Source organism: Pseudophryne corroboree, chromosome 1, assembly GCF_028390025.1.
Source record: "Pseudophryne corroboree isolate aPseCor3 chromosome 1, aPseCor3.hap2, whole genome shotgun sequence".
Lineage (NCBI taxonomy): Eukaryota > Metazoa > Chordata > Amphibia > Anura > Myobatrachidae > Pseudophryne > Pseudophryne corroboree.
Window position 1 is genome coordinate 195,296,466 of NC_086444.1, and position 25,639 is coordinate 195,322,104.

The window sequence follows — 25,639 nt, forward strand, 5'->3', positions numbered from 1 at the left end:
AAGGTTGAGGGGCCTCCGCTGCCCGCTGTGCTGCTTAGCCATGTGCATTCACTCAGCATCTATTCATGGAACAGGTACTGGGTGCATGGCCCGCAGCTCCCGGAGTGCCGGGCATGCCGACAACATGTTGAAAATGCGGTGAGGCTTGCTGGCAAAGCATTTCCCATGAGGCCAAGTTCCCTTGTGGCGAGGTCACAGCCGCTTAATTTTGCATAACAGTGCCTCTTTCCTGCAGAGAAATGTTGGGAGTTATGCTTTTATACAACAGTGTTCGGTTAAGCTACGTTTAAGTAAACATTATCAATGCATATCTGTTGCATAACTATTGATAAAATTATGCAAAACGTGACAAATATTGGTTCTTACTTTGAGACTCAGTTGGGTGTATTGAAAACTCATCTATTTTTACATATTTAGGGTTTTAAAGGTATGGAGCAAACACATATTTATTACAAACCATTTATATTATGCATACATAAACTATATTAAGACTAAACAAACACTTTTCTTTGGTCCCAATTTGCTTTGCAGCCACGGACTATAGCTTGGCAGCACTCCTGCGGAAAGAGGGTTGGCAGGGGATGTCTTAAATGGGTTCTGACATGCTGTTTGGTCGTAGGGTCACCTCTCATAAGAAAGAGCTGACAAATTCCCTTTCTAGGCTTTGCAAACAGGGCAGCACCCAACAAATAGAGCTCCCATAAAGTCAGCAACATTATGTATGCTTAAAGAATAAAAGTGCTTTTTTATTCTTATGCTGTTTATTGAGGTTTTGGCAGTGTCCTTTCATTCCTTCGCTCTTCCTCCCTGATCCCTTCCTGTTTTGCCAGGGTAGAGACAGAAAGATTTGTGGTTTACTTTGGGTAAGTGCAATAAGTGTGTGAACTGACTGAATAATAAGTCTCTGAATTACGGCAGACCTACCTGCAACTGGGTGTAATATAAATACTGAGCTATATCTTACCCTGTGCATGTCTGTGTGGTTATGTGTGTGCATGCACTGCTGTGATCTACTGTTTAAGCTCATATAAGGGAAATACCTGTACATCTGCTTACAGTGAATACACTTTCATAGCTACAGTGTTGAGAAGGACATAAAAAAATACTCTTCTCCAAACAATCTCTGCCACTGTATTTTTAGTTATGAAAAAATAGACAAATTAAGAAAATGCATTATTTTATCTTAAAATGTCACAGTATGTTTTCACTGGTTAATTCATGAAAAACACCAAAAACAGATGTACTGTCATATCAGCATTATGTTACTGTATTGGTATTGCTGCAGTTGGGGCTACAATCAGAAATTGGGGAGGCCAGTAGAAGTGAAACAGGTAGGGCCTCATTCTCCTTGGTCCACCTCTTCTAACAGCCCAGTGGATGCAGGAGCATTGGCACCTGAAGCAAGCACATGAAACCCCTATAGTGTAAACAAGCTCCACATGCCGTTTTCGTGCCCCTCAGACATCTCCACATGCCTGCAATCCTTATTACTTCCCATCAGACCTCCCAACATGCCTGCAATCCTTACCACCTCCCATCAGATATCTCCACATGCCTGCAGTCCTTCCCACTTCCCACCAGACCTCTCCACATGCCTGCAATCCTTACCACTTCCCATCAGACCTCCCCACATGCTGCAATCCTTATTACTTCCCATCAGACCTCCCAACATGCCTGCAATCCTTACCACCTCCCATCAGATATCTCCACATGCCTGCAGTCCTTCCCACTTCCCACCAGACCTCTCCGCATGCCTGCAATCCTTACCACTTCCCATCAGACCGCCCCACATGCTGCAATCCTTATAACTTCCCATCAGACCTCCCAACATGCCTGCAATCCTTACCACCTCCCATCAGATATCTCCACATGCCTGGAGTCCTTCCCACTTCCCAGACCTCTCCACATGCCTGCAATCCTTACAACTTCCCATCAGACCTCCCCACATGCTGCAATCCTTATTACTTCCCATCAGTCCTCCCAACATGCCTGCAATCCTTACCACCTCCCATCAGACATCTCCACATGCCTGCAATCCTTCTCACTTCCCACCAGATCTCTCCACATGCCTGCAATCCTCCCCACTTCCCACCAGACCTCTCCAAATGCCTGCAATCCTTCCCACCAGACCTCTCCAAATGCCTGCAATCCTTCCCGCTTCCCACCAGACCTCTCCAAATGTCTGCAATCCTTACCACTTCCCATCAGAGCTCCCCACATGCCTGCAATCCATGTCACCTCCCATCAGACCTCCCAACATGACTGCAATACTTATCACCTACCATCAGACCTCCCCACATGCCTGTAATCCTTGCCACTTCTTATCAGACCTCCCCACATACCTGCAATCCTTACCACCTCCCACCAGACCTCCCCACATGCCTGCAGTCCCTCCCACTTTCAACCAGACCTCTACACATACTTGCAATCCTTACCACTTCCCATAAGACCTCCCCACATGCCTGCAATCTTTCCCACTTCCTATCAGACCTCCCCACATGCCTGCAATCTTTGCCACTTTCTATCAGACCTCCCCATATGCCTATAATCTTTACCTCTTCCCATCAGACCTCCCCATATGCCTGCAATCCTTACCACTTCCCATAAGACCTCCCCACATGCCTGCACTTCCCATCAGACCTCCCCATATGCCTGCAATCTTTGCCACGTCCCATCAGACCTCCCCAAGTGCCTGCAATCCTTACCACTTTCCATCAGACCTCCCCACATGCCTGCGGTCCTTACTGCTTTCCACCAGACTTCCTAACATGCCACCAAATTGTTTGGTAAAATGAACAGATGAAGACTACCACCCACTGTCACGAGTATCCTGGTAAAATGATGGCAGAGGATGTGAGAGTGACATCATGTCACAATCACATAAACTCCACTGGTATGGATGGGTTATCCCCCACCAGACCTGGTGATACATGTGCATCCCTGTCAGGGCCCGCTACCCCCCAAAGCTGAAATAAGACATTGGAGGGCACTGGACACTTTGCTACCTTGCTCCAGCACAATAATTTCAGTTGATGGTAATAGTGTACTTTAAACAAATCTTAGAGATAACGTCACAGCAGTAAAAGACAACACATTCCAGATATTGTTGAGTACAGTGGTTCAACAGCATGTCAGTTCTTTCAATACACATTACAGTATACAGCGTACTCCAGGCAGGCATCAGGCATTACACGCACATGGAGATGCAAGCAGAGGCACACATGTAGGATGGGACCATAGGCAAACATGCACAGTTAGGGCAAAGACACACATGGGTAGACAGGTAGACTTAGGTACCCAGACAAAACTATACACACAGAGACAAATACAAAATGGGAGACAGAGAGAGAGAGAAATGGCACAGATGCAGAGAATAATGTGTAGGGAAACGGGTAAGGAGGGAAAGGAAGTCAAGGCAGTTGGATTTGCTGACTGTCTGACTTTTAGCCAATAGAGGAAGTCGTATGAGGAGGAGAGTAGAAGAGGTTAAATAGAGGTGGGGAAAACAGAATGCCCCCTTGAGAGACAGTTTTCCCAGGAACATGACCTCTGCATTCCTCCCAGAGGCGGATTTATTGGTGAGGGCGCCCCTAGGCACAACAGTAACGGCCGCGTCCCACCTGCCTAATTTTATTATTTTTATTCATTAGTTATAGGCCCTCATTTGATGATTTAATAATAAAACAATATATACATATTTACAAAGTATGACAGCTTACAGGGGCAGTATGTGCATGTCCTACCCATTTGCACTCCATTCAAGATGGCATATGGTAAAGTACAGTGGAAATATTTAGCAGTTATTGATACTTTTTGGGTTGACAGTACCAGCACATGTATCCAAGTGCTGCAATCAAACAAGTGCCACCTGTATGGAAATTTGCCACTAACTCCTCCTGAATCTGGCTCCACCATAGAGGTGGAGATCTGTAATCTGTATCTGATTCACAGCTGTCTGTGAATCCAAGGCATATATGGGACAATGATTATCTGAGTTTTTTTTTAAATTCCTTGGACTTTTAGTATATGACTGTATAACTACTTTTGATAAAGAAAAATTACTCCATGTTACTGCCACTGCTTTAGTTAAAAATGTACTTTTCTTACAATCTCTGTTGATATTTGTTAAGGTTAGTATTTATCATATAAATGAACAGTGATCATGTTGTGAGCAAGGATTATTTAGCATTTAAAGTACTTTTTAAACAAAGTCAATATTATTATTATTATTATTATTATTATTATTATCAGTTTTATTAGCTTTTACCTATTAGATTCCGCAAGGATCATGCAGCACTGCACACAATACAAAGTACAAATGTCAACAGAATTCTTACATAAATAACACTATTTACAGATATACTGTATATACTGTAATTAAATCAGCAGATTAGGTAATTAAATTCTAAAGTGGCTGCATGTGGACACAAATGGTGAGTTTGGAGTAGAGTTGGGTATTGTTGAGGACGATGAGTCAGGAGGAGGGATGGTAGGCTTGGCTAAAGATATGAGTTTTCAGGGCATGTTTGAAGGCATGAAGACTGGGCGAATGCTTGCTGTGGCCTTCCAGACGATAGGATCATCACGTGTGAAATGCTGGAGCCAGGCATGGTAGGAGGTGATTAGGGAGGAGGTGAGGCAGCAATCACTCTATGAGGGTGGAAGGAAGTGTGAGTGGGAACAGGGATGTCTTAACAGCAGTGTAGGCCCCTGGGCACAGCAATGCACTGGGTCCCCTACCCAGAGGCAGCTTTGATGTTCCGCGGGTGGTAGGGGGTGTTCTATCTTCCTCTCAGCATGTAGGACCTGGAGCAGTAATTTCTGCCAATTACTCCTTTACTGCACAGATGGGGCTAAACTGTAGAAGGGGGCATTGGGCTGAATGAAGAAGCCCTGGTACATGACTTCCAGGGTGGTAGGGGGTGTTTAATACGTAGGGGAGGGGTGTATAGTGGAGTGGGCTTAATATTTATCATTTTCCGGTGGGAGGGCAGCTTGCTTGACTGCAGATATCTCAAGTTCTTGAAAATATATTTCTTAGTTTTGAATGGGATAAAAAAATTTAGAGACTCACAACTTTCAGGAGGCTCTATGGACTTGGGGATCAGAGTTCAGGAGCCAGAGCAATTCACCAATGAAAATCTAAAACTGGAACTGGAGCAGGGACCAGCTGCTTGAAGGCTGATATCTCTGGTTTTGGGCATAGTAGAGACAAGCTGCCAGTGTCCACCAAAAGGTGAGAGTCACGGCTTTTGGAGTATACCCTCAGAAAAACTCTAAGTCAGACAGAACCCAAGATATCTTGCTGGGAAGAGCAATTAACAGGCTTGGATGAGGACCACTGCTTACAAGTCTGATATCTCCAGTTCCCCAGGGACGATTTTCAAAAATCTGGTACCCCCGGAAAGAGGGGACCCTCAGCCATCAGGCTAGGCCCTTATACTCTTGGGGCCCTTGGGCAAGAGCCCATTGAGCCCATACGAAAAGACGGCCCTGAGTGGGAATGAGTTTGGAGAAGTATTGAGAGGATTAGTAGTTGAGGGCTTTGAAGGTGAGCAAGAGGAGTTTGCATTTAATTTTGAGAAGGACAGGGAGCCTGTGGAACAATTGTCAGCAGAGTTTGAGCATCATGAGAGTTAAATGAGCCATACAGCAGATAATATATCCTAGGATGTGAGGGTTGAGGTCAGAATAAGAGAGATGGAGCTGGTTGTTATCATGGTACAAGTGATATTAAGGTCAAAAGATAGATGTGAGCTTGCCAAGGGATGAGGTATAAAGGGGAGTAGACTATAGGACCAAGGACATATCTTTAGGGAACACAAACAGAAAGAGGGAAGGTAGGTGAAATGGAGGAGGAAGATGAAACTGTTGGACAAGTAGGAAGTGAACCATGAGATGGCAGTGCCACAAAGGCAAATGGAATGAAGGATTTGAAGGCAGAGGGTGGTTGACACTGTTGAATGCCACAGTGAGGTAAAAGACGATCAGTCTAAAAAAGTAACCCTTGGAATTTGTAGTGTGCAGGTTGATGGTGACTTTGGTTAGGGCAGTTTTAGTTGACGGGTGGGGACGAAAATCAGATTGGAAAGGAAGGAGGTGAGTTGCTTCTAGACAACACATTTAAGGAGTTTAGAGCATAAGTGAGATTATTACACATTTATTACTACTACAATATATCAATAAGCTATTTTCTTTCTCTAATATGTGGCTGTGTTACTAACTTGTTTTGCTGTCAGTGGCCCTCATTCCGAGTTGTTCGCTCGTTGCAGAGTTTCGCTATATTGCGATTAGTCGCTTACTGCGCATGCGCAAGGTTCGCAGAGCGCATGCGGTTAGTTATTTTACTCAAAAGTTAGGTATTTTACTCATGGCATAACGAGGATTTTTCATCGTTCTGGTGATCGGAGTGTGATTGACAGGAAGTGGGTGTTTCTGGGCGGAAACTGGCCGTTTTATGGGTGTGTGCGGAAAAACGCTGCCGTTTCTGGGAAAAACGCGGGAGTGGCTGGAGAAACGGGGGAGTGTCTAGGCGAACGCTGGGTGTGTTTGTGACGTCAAACCAGGAACGAAACTGACTGAACTGATCGCAGTGGCAGAGTAAGTCCCGAGCTACTCAGAAACGGCAAAGAAATTTCTATTCGCAATTATGCGAATCTTTCGTTCGCAATTCTGCAAAGCTAAGATTCACTCCCAGTAGGCGGCGGCTTAGCGTGTGCAATGTTGCTAAAAGCAGCTAGCGAGCGAACAACTCGGAATGAGGGCCAGTGTCAGTATCTCAATATATATTAATATATATATATATCTAACGATATTCACTTTGAACATCTTAAAGTGTCAATGTGGAAAATCAGGTCCTGAAGTCAGGATTTACCAGCTGTGAACTAACTATACTGGAAAACGATGATCCGGGAGGAGTGTTTGAATTCTCTCCGTCTCACAGAGGTCCTTATAGTGTAAAAGTAAGCATATTTGTAAATGTTACTTTTTATGTGTTATAGTTACTTTTATTCTTTGTTCTTATACTTTTTAGTATTGTATATTCATACCTCCCAACATGACCCTCTCCAGGAGGGACAAAATGTTCTGCTTCTGGACTTTTCTCTTAATGTATGATTGCCAGCACCTGTTTTGATCAGGTTAATGCAGGCATTCCCAACCGCGGTCCTCAAGGCACACCAACAGTGCAGGTTTTAGTGATATCCAGGCTTCAGCACAGATGGTTAAATCAAAGTAACTGAGGTACTAATTAAGTCACCTGTGCTGAAGCCTGGATATCACTAAAACCTGCACTGTTAGTGTGCCTTGAGGAACGAGGTTGGGAAACACTGGGTTAATGGATAAGAAAGGTGTTTCAGCACAGGTGATGGCAATCATAAATTATGAGGGAAGTCCAGGAGCAGAGCATTGTGTCCCTCCTGGAGAGGGTCATGTTGGGAGGTATGTATATTACTTTATTGATGTTACAAGCTAAATTAGAGATTTCCAAGATAACTCATATACATTTGGTTACACAATTTAGCATGGTATCAGAAAATACTAAATAATAATATTGTAGCTGTGATCTTCAATTTAGAAATTGTGGCTAGACTAGGGTGACCATATTATCCCTTTTACCTGGGACGCTCATGGATTACACAAGTTCTGTGGTTGGCTGACTTCAAGCCTACATTTCAGCTGGTGTTAATCAGCCACAGAACCTGTGTAATCCATGAGTGTCCCAGGTAAAAGGGATGATATGGTCACCCTAGACACATGTATAGGCTTACCATACTATCCCTTTAAAACAGGGATATTAATGAATTACACAGGTTCTGTGGCTGGCTGGCTTCAAAACTGCATTTCACCTGGTTTTTATCAGCCACAGAACCTGTCTACTCCATGAGCACCCCAGTTTAAAGGTATGTTATGGTAAGCCTACACATGTAGATCCTCGGATGTTCCTATCAGCCAACTACGCATTCAGAACCACCAATGTAACAGCATACATTCAGATATGTATACTTTGTCCAAATTCAGGCTATCCTACTGACTCCTGTGTCATCCTTATTATAACTCAACACTGATTAATTTGTAATAATAGCTGCAACCGCGACCACATACTCACCCCTGCAAAGTTTGTTATGGACCCTGGGCAAGTACCTCCGGGTCCCGGCACAGCTGACATCATGACTTCACAGAACAGCTCCAGGAGCAGGAATATTGGTACCTGGCACCTTTCTATGTAATCGAGATGTAGACAGGTGCCATAGGGACCGCGACGTTACTGCCCCCTTGGCCTTGCGTCTTTAATGGCAACAGCTGTTGCACACCTTTCCTTAAGGCCTTACCTGTAAATCCTTTCTTAAAATACATGATGATATTGGCATGGCCTCTGCTACATAGGAATGGCATTGCCACGCAAACCCCTAACAAATTGAATCCCGATTGTGTGAATTGAGGGCAGAGACATACGAATCACTAATTATTTGTCTCTTGTTTTCTAAGACTTATGGGCTGATAGCACAGATCCAGCTGGGTATGCAGAGCTGAATATCCCACTTGCATATAATTATTTAATTCTTATTAGAACTCATCAGTGCCAGAACAATGGACGTGGCACATCCCCAATCATTGCCAGCTGTTCACAGTTTGCAGCTCTGAGCTATACTGTGTAAGTTTGATGTTTGTTTTCTCTCCTTTAAGATTGAAACTGATCGGTACATTATTCATTTTCTCTGTTCTAGGAAGGAGATTCTGTTGAGCTCAGGATTGCTCGGTCCAAAGGTATCCTTGTAAAGCAGTTTCTACGCTACACCATAGAACCCAAGGACAGCAATGAATTCTATGGAAACACTGGGATCCTGGAGTTCAAGACTGGGGAAAAGGAGATTGTAATTACATTGTTAACAAGGATGGATGGGATACCAGAGGTATTAGACAGTTTTACTCACTGGCTGCACTTCTTTCCTGAGCGCTTTGTGCAAAGGTTAACTTTGTCCACAACTAGCACTTAAAGAGCTGAAGGAAAGGTTGTATACACCGCCATGCCCTACAAAGGGTGCAATACATGATTAAGTGGTTATTAAGAACCTGTGAACCACTATTCAGATCACAGACGATTGATAATGGTGTGAAAATCCCCTGACACCTATTTAGCATAAAGAAGCAATCATTTGCCAATTACACCAGTTTGCTATGCACAGAACTGAGGCTGGGGATCCCAGCTCTTTTGTTGCTGGCTTCTGGTAGAACATGTGAGATGCATGTGAATTTCAGCCACAGTGTATTTTACTGTCTTTGTTGTTAAGTACAAAGCCGTGTGGAAAGGAGATATTTCAGATTGCATACAACACTGTTAGTATCCCTCACAGCTGCGGGAACATGGAGTACATCTAAAAGACCTTATGACAAAAATATATTTTATTTAGTATACGCATGGACAATCACATTAGCTTAATGTGAATGGGAAAAGCTCTAGCATGTTTTCTTTTTGTCCCAGTAATGTACAGTGTTTAATGCAATGCTGTTTGTAATATATTGGACATAGGGCCTAATTCAGACTGGATTGGTGCAGCGGCAGCGATCGCAGTCTGAAGCCCTTTGGGGAGTGCACATGCACCCTGGGAGGCCCAATCGCCTGATTGACAGGCAGAGGCGGTCGCGGGGCGGGAGGGGGCTTGCCAACAGCATTAGAACGCCGTTGGTGGGGCGCGTTCCAAACAACGCAGGCGTGTCTAGACCGTTCAGGGGCAGGCCGTGGCGGCTGCGAGATGTCACGCACAGCCGCTGCAACCCGGAATGCGGTAGGTAGCTGCGCAGGCAGGGAGCTACTCGGCAGATGCAAAAGCAGCACTGACGTGTGATGCTTTTGCACCTGTGCGGGGGGGAGGGGGGCTAAGGCCTGACATACGGGGTGGACTAGCCCTGTGCTGGCCGTCCCCCCGCATGTCAGAGTAACTGATCGTAGATGTGCTAAATTTAGCACATCTACGATCAGATCTGAATTACCCCCTTAATGCATGCCACCTGTGAGATATAAGGAAATTAGAAGTCACAAGGCATTCGATAACCATATAAAAGTAGGAGGGCACAGGTCGAGTGCTTTTATACAGGTCACGGAACTCCAAGTGTATTCTGTCATCCTAGGGAGCGGCCTTAGACTGCATACCTATAGCTGCCAGTAATGTGAGGTGCTACCTACTGAGACTTGTAGTTCTACAGAGAAAAGGGGGGAGGTGTTGTAGGTGCACTATCTCTAGCATTACTGATATCATACAGCTTAGCATATAATAAATAGTGGAGTTTGGTTATGTATTGATCAATGCATGTAGCTGCAGCCACATGCATTGATCAATACATAACCAGACTACCCTATCAGTAATGCTAGACACAGTGCACCTACACCTTACACCTTACCTTACAGTGCATCAGGAAAGAATTCACAGCACTTCACTTTTTCCACATTTTGTTATGTTACAGCCCTATTCCAAAATGGAATAAATTAATTTCCCCTCAAAATTCTACATACAATACCCCATAATGACAACATGAAAAAAGTTTTTTTTAAAGATTTTTGCAGGTTTATTAAAAATAAAAACTAAGAAATCACATGTACATAAGTATTCACAGCCTTTGCCATGAAGCTCAAAATTGAGCTCAGGTGCATCCTGTTTCCACTGATCATCCTTGAGATGTTCATGCAGCTTAATTGGAGTCCACCTGCGGTAAATTCAGTTGATTGGACATGATTTGGAAAGGCACATACCTGTCTATATAAGGTCCCACACTTGACAGTGCATGTCTGTCATGACTGTGGTTTTGTGAACCCGGGGTTAGTGAAGTCTGTGCGGGCGACTGGAGAATTATATGAATACTACCACTGACCTGGTTTGGGAGTGTTGTGGACTCGGGGTTTCTTCCGGTGACTGGGAAGAGGAACCGCAGCAGAGATGGCTGAATCTAGGTTCTCCTCATGCAGGATTAGGTCGGCAGACAGGAGGCACGTGTGGACGCTGAAGGTCTCCTGAAAGACAGAACTGGAAAGGCGCTGATGAATCAGTGAAGATACCAGGTACAACTGCGCTAAAGTGCACTGGGTGCTTGGAGACACTGAGATGCTTGGAGACACTAAGGTGCTAGGAGGCACGGAAGTGCTTGGACGCACTGAGGTGCTTGGAGGTACTGGGGTGCGAATAGACACTGGGGTGCGTAGAGACACTGGGGTGCGTAGAGACACTGGGGTGCTGGAAGTACGGAGGTGCTGAGGCACGGAGGTGCTGGAGGCACAGGGGTGCTGGAGGCACGGAGGTGCTGAGGCACGGAGGTGCTGAGGCACGGGGTGCTGAAAGCACGGAGGTACTGGAGGCACGATGTGCTGAGTCACGGAGATGCTGGAAGCACGGAGATGCTGGAAGCACGGGGGTGCTGAGGCACGGAGGTACTGGAGGCACGAAGGTGCTGAGGCACGGGGTGCTGAAAGCACGGAGGTACTGGAGGCACGAGGTGCTGAGTCACGGAGGTGCTGGAAGCACGGAGGTGCTGGAAGCACGGGGGTGCTGAGGCACGGAGGTACTGGAGGCACGAAGGTGCTGAGGCACGGGGTGCTGAAAGCACGGAGGTACTGGAGGCACGAGGTGCTGAGTCACGGAGGTGCTGGAAGCACGAGGTGCTGAGGCACGGGGGTGCTGAGGCACGAGGTGCTGGAAGCACGGAGGTGCTGAGGCACGGAGATACTGAGGCACGGAGATACTGAGGCACGGAGGTACTGAGGCACGGAGGTACTGAGGCACGGGGGTGCTGAGGCACAAGGTGCTGGAAGCACAGAGGTGCTGAGGCACGGAGATACTGAGGCACGGAGGTACTGAGGCACGGAGATGCTGGAAGCACGAGGTGCTGGAGGCACGGAGGTGCAGAGGCACGGAGGTGCAGAGGCACGGGGATGCTGAGGCACTGGGATGCTGAGGCACGGGGTGCAGAGGCACGGAGGTGCAGAGGCACGGAGGTGCAGAGGCACGGAGGTGCAGAGGCACGGAGATGCAGAGGCACGGAGATGCAGAGGCACGGGGTGCTGAGTCACGGAGATGCAGAGGCACGGAGGTGCAGAGGCACGGAGGCCACAGGGATACGGGAGCTCTGGAGATCACAACTTTAGGGAGCTCAGCATTAAGGCTCACACATAGCTGTGTGTGACACGAGGAACTGGCCCAGTTTCTAACTCAGTCTCCCAACTTATACTTCCTGGTCCTTGGTGATTGGAGAGCAGGATTAGGTGATGCAGAGAGTCTCAGACTGGCAGAGGATTGGACAACTCTGATTCAGGTGAACAGTCACTGTCATGTGACTACTCTAGACAAGGCTGTGATGTAGAATGAGGCCTAGCAGGCCGAGAGAACACTGAAGCCTGAACTTCTGCAAAACACAGGATGCTGGCTTTTAGGCCTAAAGTTCAGATTACTGAATTCAGCCTCACACAGGAGATCACCACAGGTGGAGCTAATTAACTACTACCTTTCAGGCAGAGAACTCGGGAAAACTCACAGTGCTGACAAGCTGTTTAACTCCGTGAGTGAAAAGACACAGGATCCAGGACAGATGGCAGGGGTAAGTCACCAAGTATGAAACCTACAGTCAGGATTGTGACAATGTCTAGGTACAAACCAAGCATAAAGTCAAAGGAATTGTCTGTAGATCTCCGAGACAGGATTGTCTTGAGGTACAAATCTGGGGAAGGGTACAGAAAAATATCTGCTGCTTTTAAGGTCCCAATGAGCACAGTTGCCTCCATCATCCGTAATGGAAGAAGTTCGGAACCACCAGGACTCTTCCTAGAGCTGGCTGGCCATCTAGACTGAGTGATCAGGGGAGACGGGCCCTAGTCAGGAAGGTGACCGAGTACCCGATGGTCACTCTGTCAGACCTACAGCATTCGTCTGTGGAGAGAGGAGAACCTTCCAGAAGGACAACCATCTCTGCAGCAATCCACCAATCAGGCCTGTATGGTAGAGTGGCCAGACGTAAGCCACTCCTTAATAAAAAGCACATGGCAGCCCTCCTGGAGTTTGCCAAAATGCACCTGAAGGACTCTGACCATGAAAAACAAAATTCTTTGGTCGGATGAGACAAAGATTTAACTCTTTGGCATGAATGCCAGGAATCATGTTTAGAGTAAACCAGGCACCGCTTATCACCAGGCCAGTACCATCCCTACAGTGAAGCATGGTGGTGGCAGCATCATGCTGTGGGTATGTTTTTCAGCTTCAGGAACTGAGAGACTAGAGGGAAAGATGAATGCAGCAATATACAGAGACATCCTGGATGAAAGCCTGCTCCAGAGCGCTCTTGACCTCAGAGTGGGGCAATGGTTTATCTTTCAGCGGGGCAATGACCCTAAGCACACAGCCAAGATATCAAAAGAGTGGCTTCAGGACAACTCTGTGAATGTCCTTGAGAGAGCCAGAGCCCAGACTTGAATACGATTGAACATCTCTGGAGAGATCTGAAAATGGCTGTGCACCAACGCTTCCCATCCAACCTGATGGCGCTTGAGAGGTGCTGCAAAGACGATTGGGCGAAACTGCCCAAATATAGGTGTGCCAAGCTTGTGGCATCATATTCAAAAAGATTTGAGGCTGTAATTGCTGCCAAAGGTGCATCAACAAAGTATTGAGCAAAGGCTGTGAATACTTAATGTACGTGTGATTTCTTAGTTTTTTATTTTTAATACATTTGCAAATATCGCAAAATAACTTTTCACTTTGTCATTATGGGGAATTGTGTGTAGAATTTTGAGGGAAAAATGAATTTATTCCATTTTGGAATAAGGTTGTGACATAACAAAATGTGGAAAAAGTGAAGCGTTGTGAATACTTTCCGGATGCGCTGTATATTTACATTAGGTGGTGCATTAATCCTTTACTAGTTACCAGCCCGTCAAAATAATGGAGCAACATAAGAGTTATGTCAGCGCCGATGGCTGTGTGCTTCCAAACGGAGCAATACTTGAATTGCATCACCAGACGCCATCTAGTGGGTGTCGACATGCAAAGCACTTCAATTCCCTATAGAGGTGAGGAACAGCCTAGTTTCAGTGTGATTGTGACTGGCTTCTACTGAGTTCCACAGACCACAATCCATACTAAAGGGAGATGTACTAGGCTTTTGTGAGAGATAAATGAGCCCATATGTTTGAAAAATGACAGTTAGGAGCTGATTGGCTGGTACTTTATCTCTCTCCACTTTATCAGTCTCCAAGGCTTCGTACATCTGCCCCTATGAGTTACAGCATAGTTATTTCTATATGTGATTTGTGTCAAGCAAAAATGCATTTTTATCCAGAGAATGGGATAACAACAAAAGTTTGTCTTGTATGTTTCACCTCATCTCTGGTCCCTTTGTTTTTGCAACTGTATTTTTGTAATTGCGCACCTCTGAAGTAAGTGATATATTCCACTCGGAGCCCGGCTCAGACATGGGCGCTAATGTACAGAGACGCAGCAGCTATGCGATAATATGCTAATGCCACAGGAGGCAGCTTGTGTAAATAGACGCCTCCTGCCAGTCTCTGTGTTCTGCTGCTGCGTCCAAGACACAGCATTGGAACTCTTTGCGTGACCCTCAGGATACTCGGTATGACATGTAAAACTGGCTGCTGGCGCCAGTGAGGCTGAGTCCAAGGATGCAGCCACTGGCTTCAGTATGCCCAGAAAACGAAGTTGGCATCCCCATTTCTCTATCGTCCTAGTGGATGCTGGGGTTCCTGAAAGGACCATGGGGAATAGCGGCTCCGCAGGAGACAGGGCAGAAAAAGTAAAGCTTTTCCAGATCAGGTGGTGTGCACTGGCTCCTCCCCCTATGACCCTCCTCCAGACTCCAGTTAGATTTTTGTGCCCGACCGAGAAGGGTGCAATTCTAGGTGGCTCTCATAAAGAGCTGCTTAGAGAAAGTTTAGCTTAGGTTTTTTATTTTACAGTGATTCCTGCTGGCAACAGGATCACTGCAACGAGGGACAGAGGGGAGAAGAAGTGAACTCACCTGCGTGCAGGATGGATTGGCTTCTTGGCTACTGGACATCAGCTCCAGAGGGACGATCACAGGTACAGCCTGGATGGTCACCGGAGCCGCGCCGCCGGCCCCCTTGCAGATGCTGAAGTAAGAAGAGGTCCAGAATCGGCGGCTGAAGACTCCTGCAGTCTTCTAAAGGTAGCGCACAGCACTGCAGCTGTGCGCCATTTTCCTCTCAGCACACTTCACACGCAGTCACTGAGGGTGCAGGGCGCTGGGGGGGGGCGCCCTGGGAGGCAAAATGTAAACCTATATAAAGGCTAAAAATACCTCACATATAGCCCCCAGAGGCTATATGGAGATATTTAACCCCTGCCTGTATTCACAAAATAGCGGGAGACGAGCCCGCCGAAAAAGGGGCGGGGCCTATCTCCTCAGCACACGGCGCCATTTCCTCTCACAGCTCCGCTGGTCAGGACGGCTCCCAGGTCTCTCCCCTGCACTGCACTACAGAAACAGGGTAAAACAGAGAGGGGGGGCAAATTTAATGGCAATATCTTGATATATATAAAGCAGCTATAAGGGAGCACTTATTATAAGGCTATCCCTGTCATATATAGCGCTTTTTGGTGTGTGCTGGCAGACTCTCCCTCTGTCTCCCCAAAGGGCTAGTGGGTCCTGTCTTCGTTTAGAGCATTCCCTGTGTGTCTGCTGTGTGTCGGTACGTGTGTGTCGACATGTATGAGGACGATATTGGTGTGGAGGCGGAGCAATTGCCAAATATGGGGATGTCACCTCCTAGGGGGTCGACACCAGAATGGATGCCTTTATTTATGGAATTACGGGATAGTGTCAACACGCTAAAGCAGTCGTTTGACGACATGAGGCGGCCGGACAATCAATTAGTGCCTGTCCAGGCGCCTCAAACACCGTCAGGGGCTGTAAAACGCCCTTTGCCTCAGTCGGTCGACACAGACCCAGACACAGGCACTGATTCCAGTGGTGACGGTGACGAATCAACCGTATTTTCCAGTAGGGCCACACGTTATATGATTTTGGCAATGAAGGAGGCGTTACATTTAGCTGATACTACAGGTACCACTAAACAGGGTATTATGTGGGGTGTGAAAAAACTACCTATAGTTTTTCCTGAATCAGAAGAATTAAATGACGTGTGTGATGAAGCGTGGGTTGCCCCTGATAAAAAGCTGATAATTTCAAAGAAATTATTGGCATTATACCCTTTCCCGCCAGAGGTTAGGGAGCGCTGGGAAACACCTCCTAGGGTGGACAAGGCGCTAACACGCTTATCAAAACAAGTGGCGTTACCTTCTCCTGAGACGGCCGCACTTAAAGATCCATCAGATAGGAGGATGGAAAATATCCAAAAAAGTATATACACACATGCAGGTGTTATACTACGACCAGCTATAGCGACTGCCTGGATGTACAGTGCTGGGGTAGTTTGGTCAGAGTCCCTGATTGAAAATATTGATACCCTGGACAGGGACAATATTTTACTGTCGTTAGAACAAATAAAGGATGCATTTCTTTATATGCGTGATGCACAGAGGGATATCTGCACACTGGCATCACGGGTAAGTGCTATGTCCATTTCGGCCAGAAGAGCTTTATGGACGCGACAGTGGACAGGCGATGCGGATTCAAAACGGCATATGGAAGTTTTGCCGTATAAAGGGGAGGAGTTATTTGGAGTCGGTCTATCAGATTTGGTGGCCACGGCTACAGCCGGGAAATCCACCTTTCTACCTCAAGTCACTCCCCAACAGAAAAAGGCACCGACTTTTCAACCGCAGCCCTTTCGTTCCTTTAAAAATAAGAGAGCAAAGGGCTATTCATATCTGCCACGAGGCAGAGGTCGAGGGAAGAAACAGCAACAGGCAGCTCCTTCCCAGGAACAGAAGCCCTCCCCGGCTTCTACAAAAGCCTCAGCATGACGCTGGGGTTTCTCAAGCGGACTTGGGGACGGTGGGAGGTCGTCTCAAAAATTACAGCGCGCAGTGGGCTCACTCGCAGGTAGATCCCTGGATCCTGCAGATAATATCTCAGGGGTACAGGTTGGAATTAGAGACAGATCCACCTCGCCGTTTCCTGAAGTCTGCTTTACCAACGTCCCCTTCCGAAAGGGAGACGGTTTTGGAAGCCATTCACAAGCTGTACTCTCAGCAGGTGATAGTCAAGGTACCTCTTCTACAACAAGGGAAGGGGTATTATTCCACTCTATTTGTGGTACCGAAGCCGGATGGCTCGGTAAGGCCTATTCTAAATCTGAAGTCCTTGAACCTGTACATAAAGAAGTTCAAGTTCAAGATGGAGTCACTCAGAGCAGTGATAGCGAACCTGGAAGAAGGGGACTTTATGGTATCCTTGGACATCAAGGATGCGTATCTCCACGTTCCAATTTACCCCTCACACCAGGGGTACCTCAGGTTCGTTGTACAAAACTGTCACTATCAGTTTCAGACGCTGCCGTTTGGTTTGTCCACGGCACCTCGGGTCTTTACAAAGGTAATGGCCGAGATGATGATTCTTCTTCGAAGAAAAGGCGTATTAATTATCCCATACTTGGACGATCTCCTAATAAGGGCAAGGTCCAGAGAACAGCTAGAGATGGGATTAGCAATATCTCAAGAGGTGCTAAAGCAGCACGGATGGATTCTGAATATTCCAAAATCCCAATTAATACCGACAACTCGTCTGCTGTTCCTAGGGATGATTCTGGACACGGTTCAGAAAAAGGTTTTTCTTCCCGAGGAAAAAGCCAAGGAGTTATCCGACCTGGTCAGGAATCTCCTAAAACCAGGAAAGGTGTCTGTACATCAATGCACGCATCTTCAGATGCACCTGCGGATAACCCTGTCTCCAAGGACAAGGGTATCTCTTCTGTGGTGGTTGTAGAGGGCTCATCTATTGGAGGGCCGCAGATTCGGCATACAGGATTGGATCCTGGTGACCACGGACGCCAGCCTGAGAGGCTGGGGAGCAGTCACACAAGGAAGAAACTTCCAGGGAGTGTGGTCGAGCCTGGAAAAGTCTCTTCACATAAACATTCTGGAACTAAGAGCAATCTACAATGCTCTAAGCCAGGCGGAACCTCTGCTTCAAGGAAGACCGGTGTTGATCCAGTCGGACAACATCACGGCAGTCGCCCATGTAAACAGACAGGGCGGCACAAGAAGCAGGAGTGCAATGGCAGAAGCTGCCAGGATCCTTCGCTGGGCGGAGAATCACGTGATAGCACTGTCAGCAGTGTTCATCCCGGGAGTGGACAACTGGGAAGCAGACTTCCTCAGCAGACACGATCTTCACCCGGGAGAGTGGGGACTTCATCCAGAAGTTTTCCACATGCTAATAAACCGTTGGGAAAGACCAATGGTGGACATGATGGCGTCTCGCCTCAACAAAAAACTGGACAGGTATTGCGCCAGGTCAAGAGATCCGCAGGCAATAGCTGTGGACGCGCTGGTAACACCTTGGGTGTACCAGTCGGTGTATGTGTTTCCTCCTCTGCCTCTCATACCAAAGGTATTGAGAATCATACGGCAAAGCGGAGTAAGAACGATACTAGTGGCTCCGGATTGGCCAAGAAGGTCTTGGTACCCGGAACTTCAAGAGATGGTCACGGACGATCCGTGGCCTCTACCTCTAAGACAGGACCTGCTTCAGCAGGGACCGTGTCTATTCCAAGACTTACCGCGGCTGCGTTTGACGGCATGGCGGTTGAACGCCAGATCCTAAAAGGAAAAGGCATTCCAGAAGAAGTCATTCCTACCTTGATTAAGGCAAGAAAGGAAGTCACCGCGAAGCATTATCACCGCATTTGGCGGAAATATGTTGCGTGGTGCGAGGATCGGAGTGCTCCGACGGAGGAATTTCAACTGGGTCGTTTCCTACATTTCCTGCAATCAGGATTGTCTATGGGTCTCAAATTGGGATCTATTAAGGTTCAAATTTCGGCCCTGTCAATATTCTTCCAAAAAGAATTGGCCTCAGTTCCTGAGGTCCAGATTTTTGTCAAAGGAGTACTGCATATACAGCCTCCTGTGGTGCCTCCGGTGGCACCGTGGGATCTAAATGTAGTTTTAGATTTCCTCAAATCCCATTGGTTTGAACCACTAAAAAATGTGGATTTGAAATATCTCACATGGAAAGTGACTATGTTACTGGCCCTGGCGTCCGCCAGGAGAGTATCTGAACTGGCGGCTTTATCTTATAAAAGCCCTTATTTAATTTTCCATTCGGATAGGGCAGAGCTGCGGACGCGTCCGCATTTTCTCCCTAAGGTGGTATCAGAGTTTCACCTGAACCAGCCTATTGTAGTGCCTGCGGCTACAAGCGACTTGGAGGACTCCAAGTTGTTGGACGTTGTCAGAGCTTTAAAAATATACATTTCAAGGACGGCTGGAGTCAGAAAATCTGACTCGCTGTTTATACTGTATGCACCCAACAAGTTGGGTGCGCCTGCTTCTAAGCAGTCGATTGCTCGTTGGATTTGTAACACAATTCAACTTGCACATTCTGTGGCAGGCCTGCCACAGCCTAAATCTGTTAAGGCCCATTCCACAAGGAAGGTGGGCTCATCTTGGGCGGCTGCCCGAGGGGTCTCGGCATTACAACTCTGCCGAGCAGCTACGTGGTCAGGGGAGAACACGTTTGTAAAATTCTACAAATTTGATACCCTGGCAAAGGAGGACCTGGAGTTCTCTCATTCGGTGCTGCAGAGTCATCCGCACTCTCCCGCCCGTTTGGGAGCTTTGGTATAATCCCCATGGTCCTTTCAGGAACCCCAGCATCCACTAGGACGATAGAGAAAATAAGAATTTACTTACCGATAATTCTATTTCTCGGAGTCCGTAGTGGATGCTGGGCGCCCATCCCAAGTGCGGATTATCTGCAATACTTGTACATAGTTATTGTTAACTAATTCGGGTTATTGTTTAGGGAGCCATCTTTCAGAGGCTCCTTTGTTATCATACTGTTAACTGGGTTTAGATCACAAGTTGTACGGTGTGATTGGTGTGGCTGGTATGAGTCTTACCCGGGATTCAAAATCCTCCCTTATTGTGTACGCTCGTCCGGGCACAGTACCTAACTGGAGTCTGGAGGAGGGTCATAGGGGGAGGAGCCAGTGCACACCACCTGATCTGGAAAAGCTTTACTTTTTGTGCCCTGTCTCCTGCGGAGCCGCTATTCCCCATGGTCCTTTCAGGAACCCCAGCATCCACTACGGACTCCGAGAAATAGAATTATCGGTAAGTAAATTCTTATTTTCCTGCGACACTTCCTGTCGCCACCACCAAATGCCAGCAACATGTCAGTCATGCAACAACATTTGGAGCAATGCAAGCGACATCACAGCCCCAAATCTGCACATATACAGTGCGGCTTCTGCGCATGTGCAGATTGGAAAACATCAGATATGTCTGTAGTGTAAACCATGGGGTCTGCCTGCATCTCTGAATAGACATCTGTTCATTATAGGTCACTTAGCATGAAGTCGCCAGTAGTTATTTGGAGCACGTTATGTAAGAAATAAGTTGACACCATTATTATTATAATACTGTAGTAATATCGGTACTACTTGTGATACTCTCTTTGTTCTGTTTACAGCTGGACGAGATGTACTCAGTGGTGATCAGCAGCCTCGGGGACTTTCCCAGCACATTAGGAGACGCCAGGAGAGTCAACATAACTATTTTAAAGAACGATGATCCCCACGGAGTTATTGAGTTTGTTTCTCCAGGAATAGTAAAACATATAAATGAAAGCAAAGGAAAGGACATCCACTATGGTACAGATGGGGTTTTATTTCATTATAAACTGGCAGTGATTGTATTTCATCAGTGTGGAAAACACCTTCATCCTTTGTGTTTAATCTGATTAGAGTGGGTTTAATAAATCAACTTTACCCAGTAAAACACAGGGAGTCATTTGTGGAGTGATAAAGTGACAGTTCAGTAATGTTTCTTCTCTAGCATCAACATCATAACTATACAGTACATGGGGATCCATTCAATTTGCCGGCTGTGGAGATCCCAGCGGTCAGGATACCGACGCCGGAATCCCTCCAGCCGACAGTGCCGCAGCCGGAATCCCGGCAAAACAGGACTATTCCCACTTGTGGGTGTCCATGACAGCCATAGAGTGGGAATAGATCCTGTGGTGAGTGCAGCGAGCCTGCAAGGGGACTCTGTGTTCTCGACCCGCTGGCGGCATTCTGACGGCGTGATACTGCTGTAAATCAGACTGATTCCAGTATATGTATGGAGGAGAACATTGATGTTTTAGTAGCATTGTCCTATTTGCTGTAATACAGGTCTGGGGGGTTCAGTATGAAATACCTACAATCAAAATCCCAACTGTCAAAATCCTGACAACAATTGACTGACGGTCAAAAGCCAGACAAGGTCAAAATCTGGACAAGGGCAAAATACAGACATTTCAAATGTCAACAGGTCAAAAAGTCAACAAGTTTTCCATTGGTTTTTAGTGTGTATGTCGACATAGGTCGACATGGACACCGTGTAAGTGTACTGCGTCCCCATGCATGGCTCGCTGCGCTCGCTATGCTTTGGGAACACTATTATATTCCCCATCCACGTCCACTGGGATGGTAAAGTATGAACAAGTCAGTTTCAATGAAAAACTCATGTCGACTTTTTGACCTGTCGACATTTTAAATGCCTTGTCGGTATTGTAAATGTCTGGATTTTGACCATGTCGGGATTTTGACCGTCGGTCAGTGGTTGTCGGGATTTTGATTGTAGGTAAATTGACTGCATCCCGGTCTGGGGGCTTTATACATCAAGACAAACTTTTCCTCTGATCCTCGGTTTCCTTAGACATTCCATAGCTTTTATTATGTAACATTAGCCTTATTCTAACTGCAAATGAACTTTAAGTCTATGAGGTACGAGCGATAGTTTTTCTCCCTATATATACTGCGGGATACATTGTAAATCTAGACACCCGTTGTACTAGATGCACATGCAGGAAAGTGCATTCCTAGTCTTATTTTAACCAATGTAATTAAAAGTTTTAAAACACAGAAAAATACATGTCATAGAGACAATCTCATGTTTCATTTTACCCATAGTCTAAACCATAAATGAAGCTAAAGTGAGTTGTATTTTAGGAGAAGAAATGAATAAAGGGTTGTTTGTAAAGGACACTTTCTACTTAATCTGTTATCTATGGCACCTCATTGTTCTGTACACTTGGCATGTGTGAAATTATCCAGTAGTAATCTGGTAATCTGTGTCCATCTAAAGACTGAGTTACTGGACCAATGAGAGGGTGGTTCATTAATGTTGGCCTCACACAGGCCAATTGGAGGCATCCGCTTTCAACTCGGTCATACATGGGGAAATCTGTATGTTCCGCACTAAGAACTAATGACTGGGTCCCTTTGGGCTTGTGTGTGAAAAACATATACATATTTATATATTTTTTTAAGACATAAACTTAATGGGTCAATTCTAGTCCTGATGAGATTGTAATTCTGATGGGAATCAGAATAAGAATATATCCAAGCATCAACAGTCTGGTATCAATCTCAGTTTGTGCCTGGTGATATTATTCTTAATTATTATTATTATTATTATTATTATTATTATTATTTTTTCATTTATTCTTTAATACTAAATATTTTCACAGATAACTAATGGAATATATAGGGTATAAAAGTAAATAAGAATGGGAAGGGTGCATACATGGGTTTGAGTTACAGGAAACGAAATATTCCGGCACAAAAGTTTTTTCGAATACATTACATGTACTGGCTATTTTCAGAAGTAACACCCCAATTGCCACAGCTACCTCTTAAATCACTCCTGTTCTCGGAACCAGTTATCCCTGATATCATAATGATAGGCTGGATTTTTTGCAGAGTCCTTGAAAAGAAACCACAATGTCTGTCTGTGATACCTGAAAAGCCTCTAATACGATTGGATACGGGAGTGCAACCAGTGCCTTTGAACCACCATACTAGCAGCTGTTTATACCTTGTGTGCATTGGGGTTCTTGTATGTGAGTTATGGTCTGCAGTGGTGTTTTAACAAATGAGGGAGCCCCTGTGCAAGTTTTGGCGCCTCTGTTGACAAATGGCGCTGGCATATGTGCAGAAGATAGCAAACACTCTGACACAGTGTTAGAGTCCTTGGTATCCTCTGAGCCATATTTTCAGCGATATCTTTAGATATACGCTTGTATGGCGCCAGTGGCATATGTTTGAAGAAAACGCCAGAAAAATGGAGCTGGCCTAGGTCCTATGTTATTTGTTCTGGGGTATGGGCAGATTGGTGTCGGTATCCCTTGACTCAGAGGCCCATGACTCAGGGGCCCATGATTAAAAATATGCCCCTGACGGTTAGTACAAGTATTATAACTAAGGAAGCCGGAGCCAAGGCGACACCTGCTGTCACTCGGTCACATCAAGTCATACATCATGGGCCTAATTCTGGGTTGATCGCAGCAGCAAATTTGTTAGCAGTTGGGCAAAACCATGTGCACTGCAGTGTGGACAGATATAACATGTGCAGAGAGAGTTAGATTTGGGTGGGGTGTGTTCAAACTGAAATCTAAATTGCAGTGTAAAAATAAAGCAGCAAGTATTTACCCTGCACAGAAACTAAATAACCCACCCAAATCTAACTCTCTCTGCAAATGTTATATTAAATGCCGGCCTTTGGCTGCACTACTTGTGGCTAATCATGTATGTTTATTTCTAGCTACATTTGATGTTATAAGAAAACATGGACATTTTGGAGTCATTAATGTGTCCTGGACCATAACTCCTAATTCAAGTACTGATGTTTACCCTGCAAACGGCATACTTCAGTTTACAGATGGTGATACCTTTAAAACCATAACAGTTTCATCCATTCCAGATGAGGTAAATATTTGTTATCATTATTTTATATTCTGGATTACATGGTGGATGTCATGAAAAGATTATCCCTACTAAGAGACAGAGGGACAGAAAGTTTGCCTCTGGGTGGGGGCACGCTTTTTATTTTCTAATTTTTACTAATTATTAAAATGTAACTTTTAATTAATATGGTTAAAATATAGAGCAATTCCTGCTCTCAATCTAAAAAAAGAATTAAAATTAAACATTTTTATCCAGGAGATTCTTTGTAAATATTTGTGTCTCCTGATTATTTACACTTTTATCTAGGAGATTCTTTGTATATATCTGAATCCCCAGAGTATTCTATAATGCTGTCAATGTGACCAATAATTTAATCTTATTTTGCAGTATCAGATCTTAGTGCTTGTATTCTAAAAAGGGTGAAAAATATAGTGTACAATAATGTATAATGCAGAGCTTTACCAATTGGAGGTATTCAATGCCTCATACCTCTGTTAGGGCACAGCAAAAAATATTTTCAATTCAGGGATTTTAGGTGAGGAATACACAGTTAAATACATAATTATAAGAGAGATTGTATCATAACTCCTCTGGTGCGAAAATCCTTGCAGTGAGTATCTATAATTTGTCTATAATATTGAAATGTCAATATAGTGCAGATTGCCGGCGCCGGCAGGAAGGAAGAAGTGGTGTCTCTGCTGTCGGGTGCTGGTGGCTACGGGAACACTGTTGACCTGTCAGTCATTGCAGTGTGGCCATCACCGCCGCATCCCGATGAGATAACACCAGAGGTACCTGTAGTAGAGTGTGATTCCTCGGTAGTCCCAGTGTAAGGTAATTCCTCGCTGTGCCCTACGCCCGGTCCCGTGTGAGCTGCACGGGATTCCGGAACTGACGTCACTATGACGTCACCACAAACGTACGTTTCACCCAGATAGGGGCTTGGTCACCGTGGAGCCTGCCTGGGATTCCCTCCGCTGGCTTACTTATATGGCTGTCCTCCAATGAGCTCAATTATTAAACTGAGTGACATTAGTTACAGCCACTGAAAGACCTCTACTCCCTGCTTGTTAACCTTATTTCATGTTGTGAAATGGCAGTCTGCTCAGATTATTTTAATGAGACTGCAGTGTCAATGTAATATGGGTAAAAGAGATCTATTTATCCACGCGGGGGAGATGGTTTATAACATATGAGGGGCTAGATAGAAGTAGCCGCACGGAGCACCGTAATTATTCGGCACTTTAACTAGTGTAGTATATTAAATTTAGGATGATTTAATTATGATAGTCGTATTCTAAGTAAAAGTAACCATTGATGTATAGAATTTAAATTTTCAACAATTTAGATCATCCTTATCTGATCTTGTCAGATGAATAAATTCCATTGTGCATAAAGCATAACTTTATGCAATATAGCAGGTTTTGTACTTCATCGGAACCTAATGAACTAAGGTGAAAACATTTCTAATATGTCGCTGTGTGTAGCATGATTTATTCTAATCTACAGTAGGACTGGGAGAAAAAAATAAATATTTATTATTGTATAAAAGGTAAGTATCTAAAAGTCACAGTATAGTTTAATTTTACTTGAAAGATTAGTGTGATTAGCAAATAGAGCGGAGAGGGGACTATATTGATTGTAGAATAGATTATTAATAATATCCTTGTTATTCCCCTACGGGATAATAGTCCCGATTCTATGGCACATTACTAGATTACAAAAAGACCTAAAGAAATGGAATAAAAAGATAACATTTACATA

At 45.4% G+C, this 25,639-nt stretch overlaps 1 protein-coding gene across 1 annotated transcript in view; it reads left to right on the forward strand.

The window, feature by feature from the left end:
• ADGRV1 (adhesion G protein-coupled receptor V1) overlaps window positions 1–25,639 on the forward strand; it is a 1,000,765-nt gene that overhangs the window by 162,053 nt on the left and 813,073 nt on the right. The window contains exons 13-16 of the mRNA XM_063964002.1: window positions 6,836–6,962; window positions 8,727–8,912; window positions 20,614–20,794; window positions 23,733–23,896. Of these exons, the coding sequence (XP_063820072.1) occupies window positions 6,836–6,962; window positions 8,727–8,912; window positions 20,614–20,794; window positions 23,733–23,896 (658 nt within the window). The remainder of the gene's footprint in view (window positions 1–6,835; window positions 6,963–8,726; window positions 8,913–20,613; window positions 20,795–23,732; window positions 23,897–25,639) is intronic.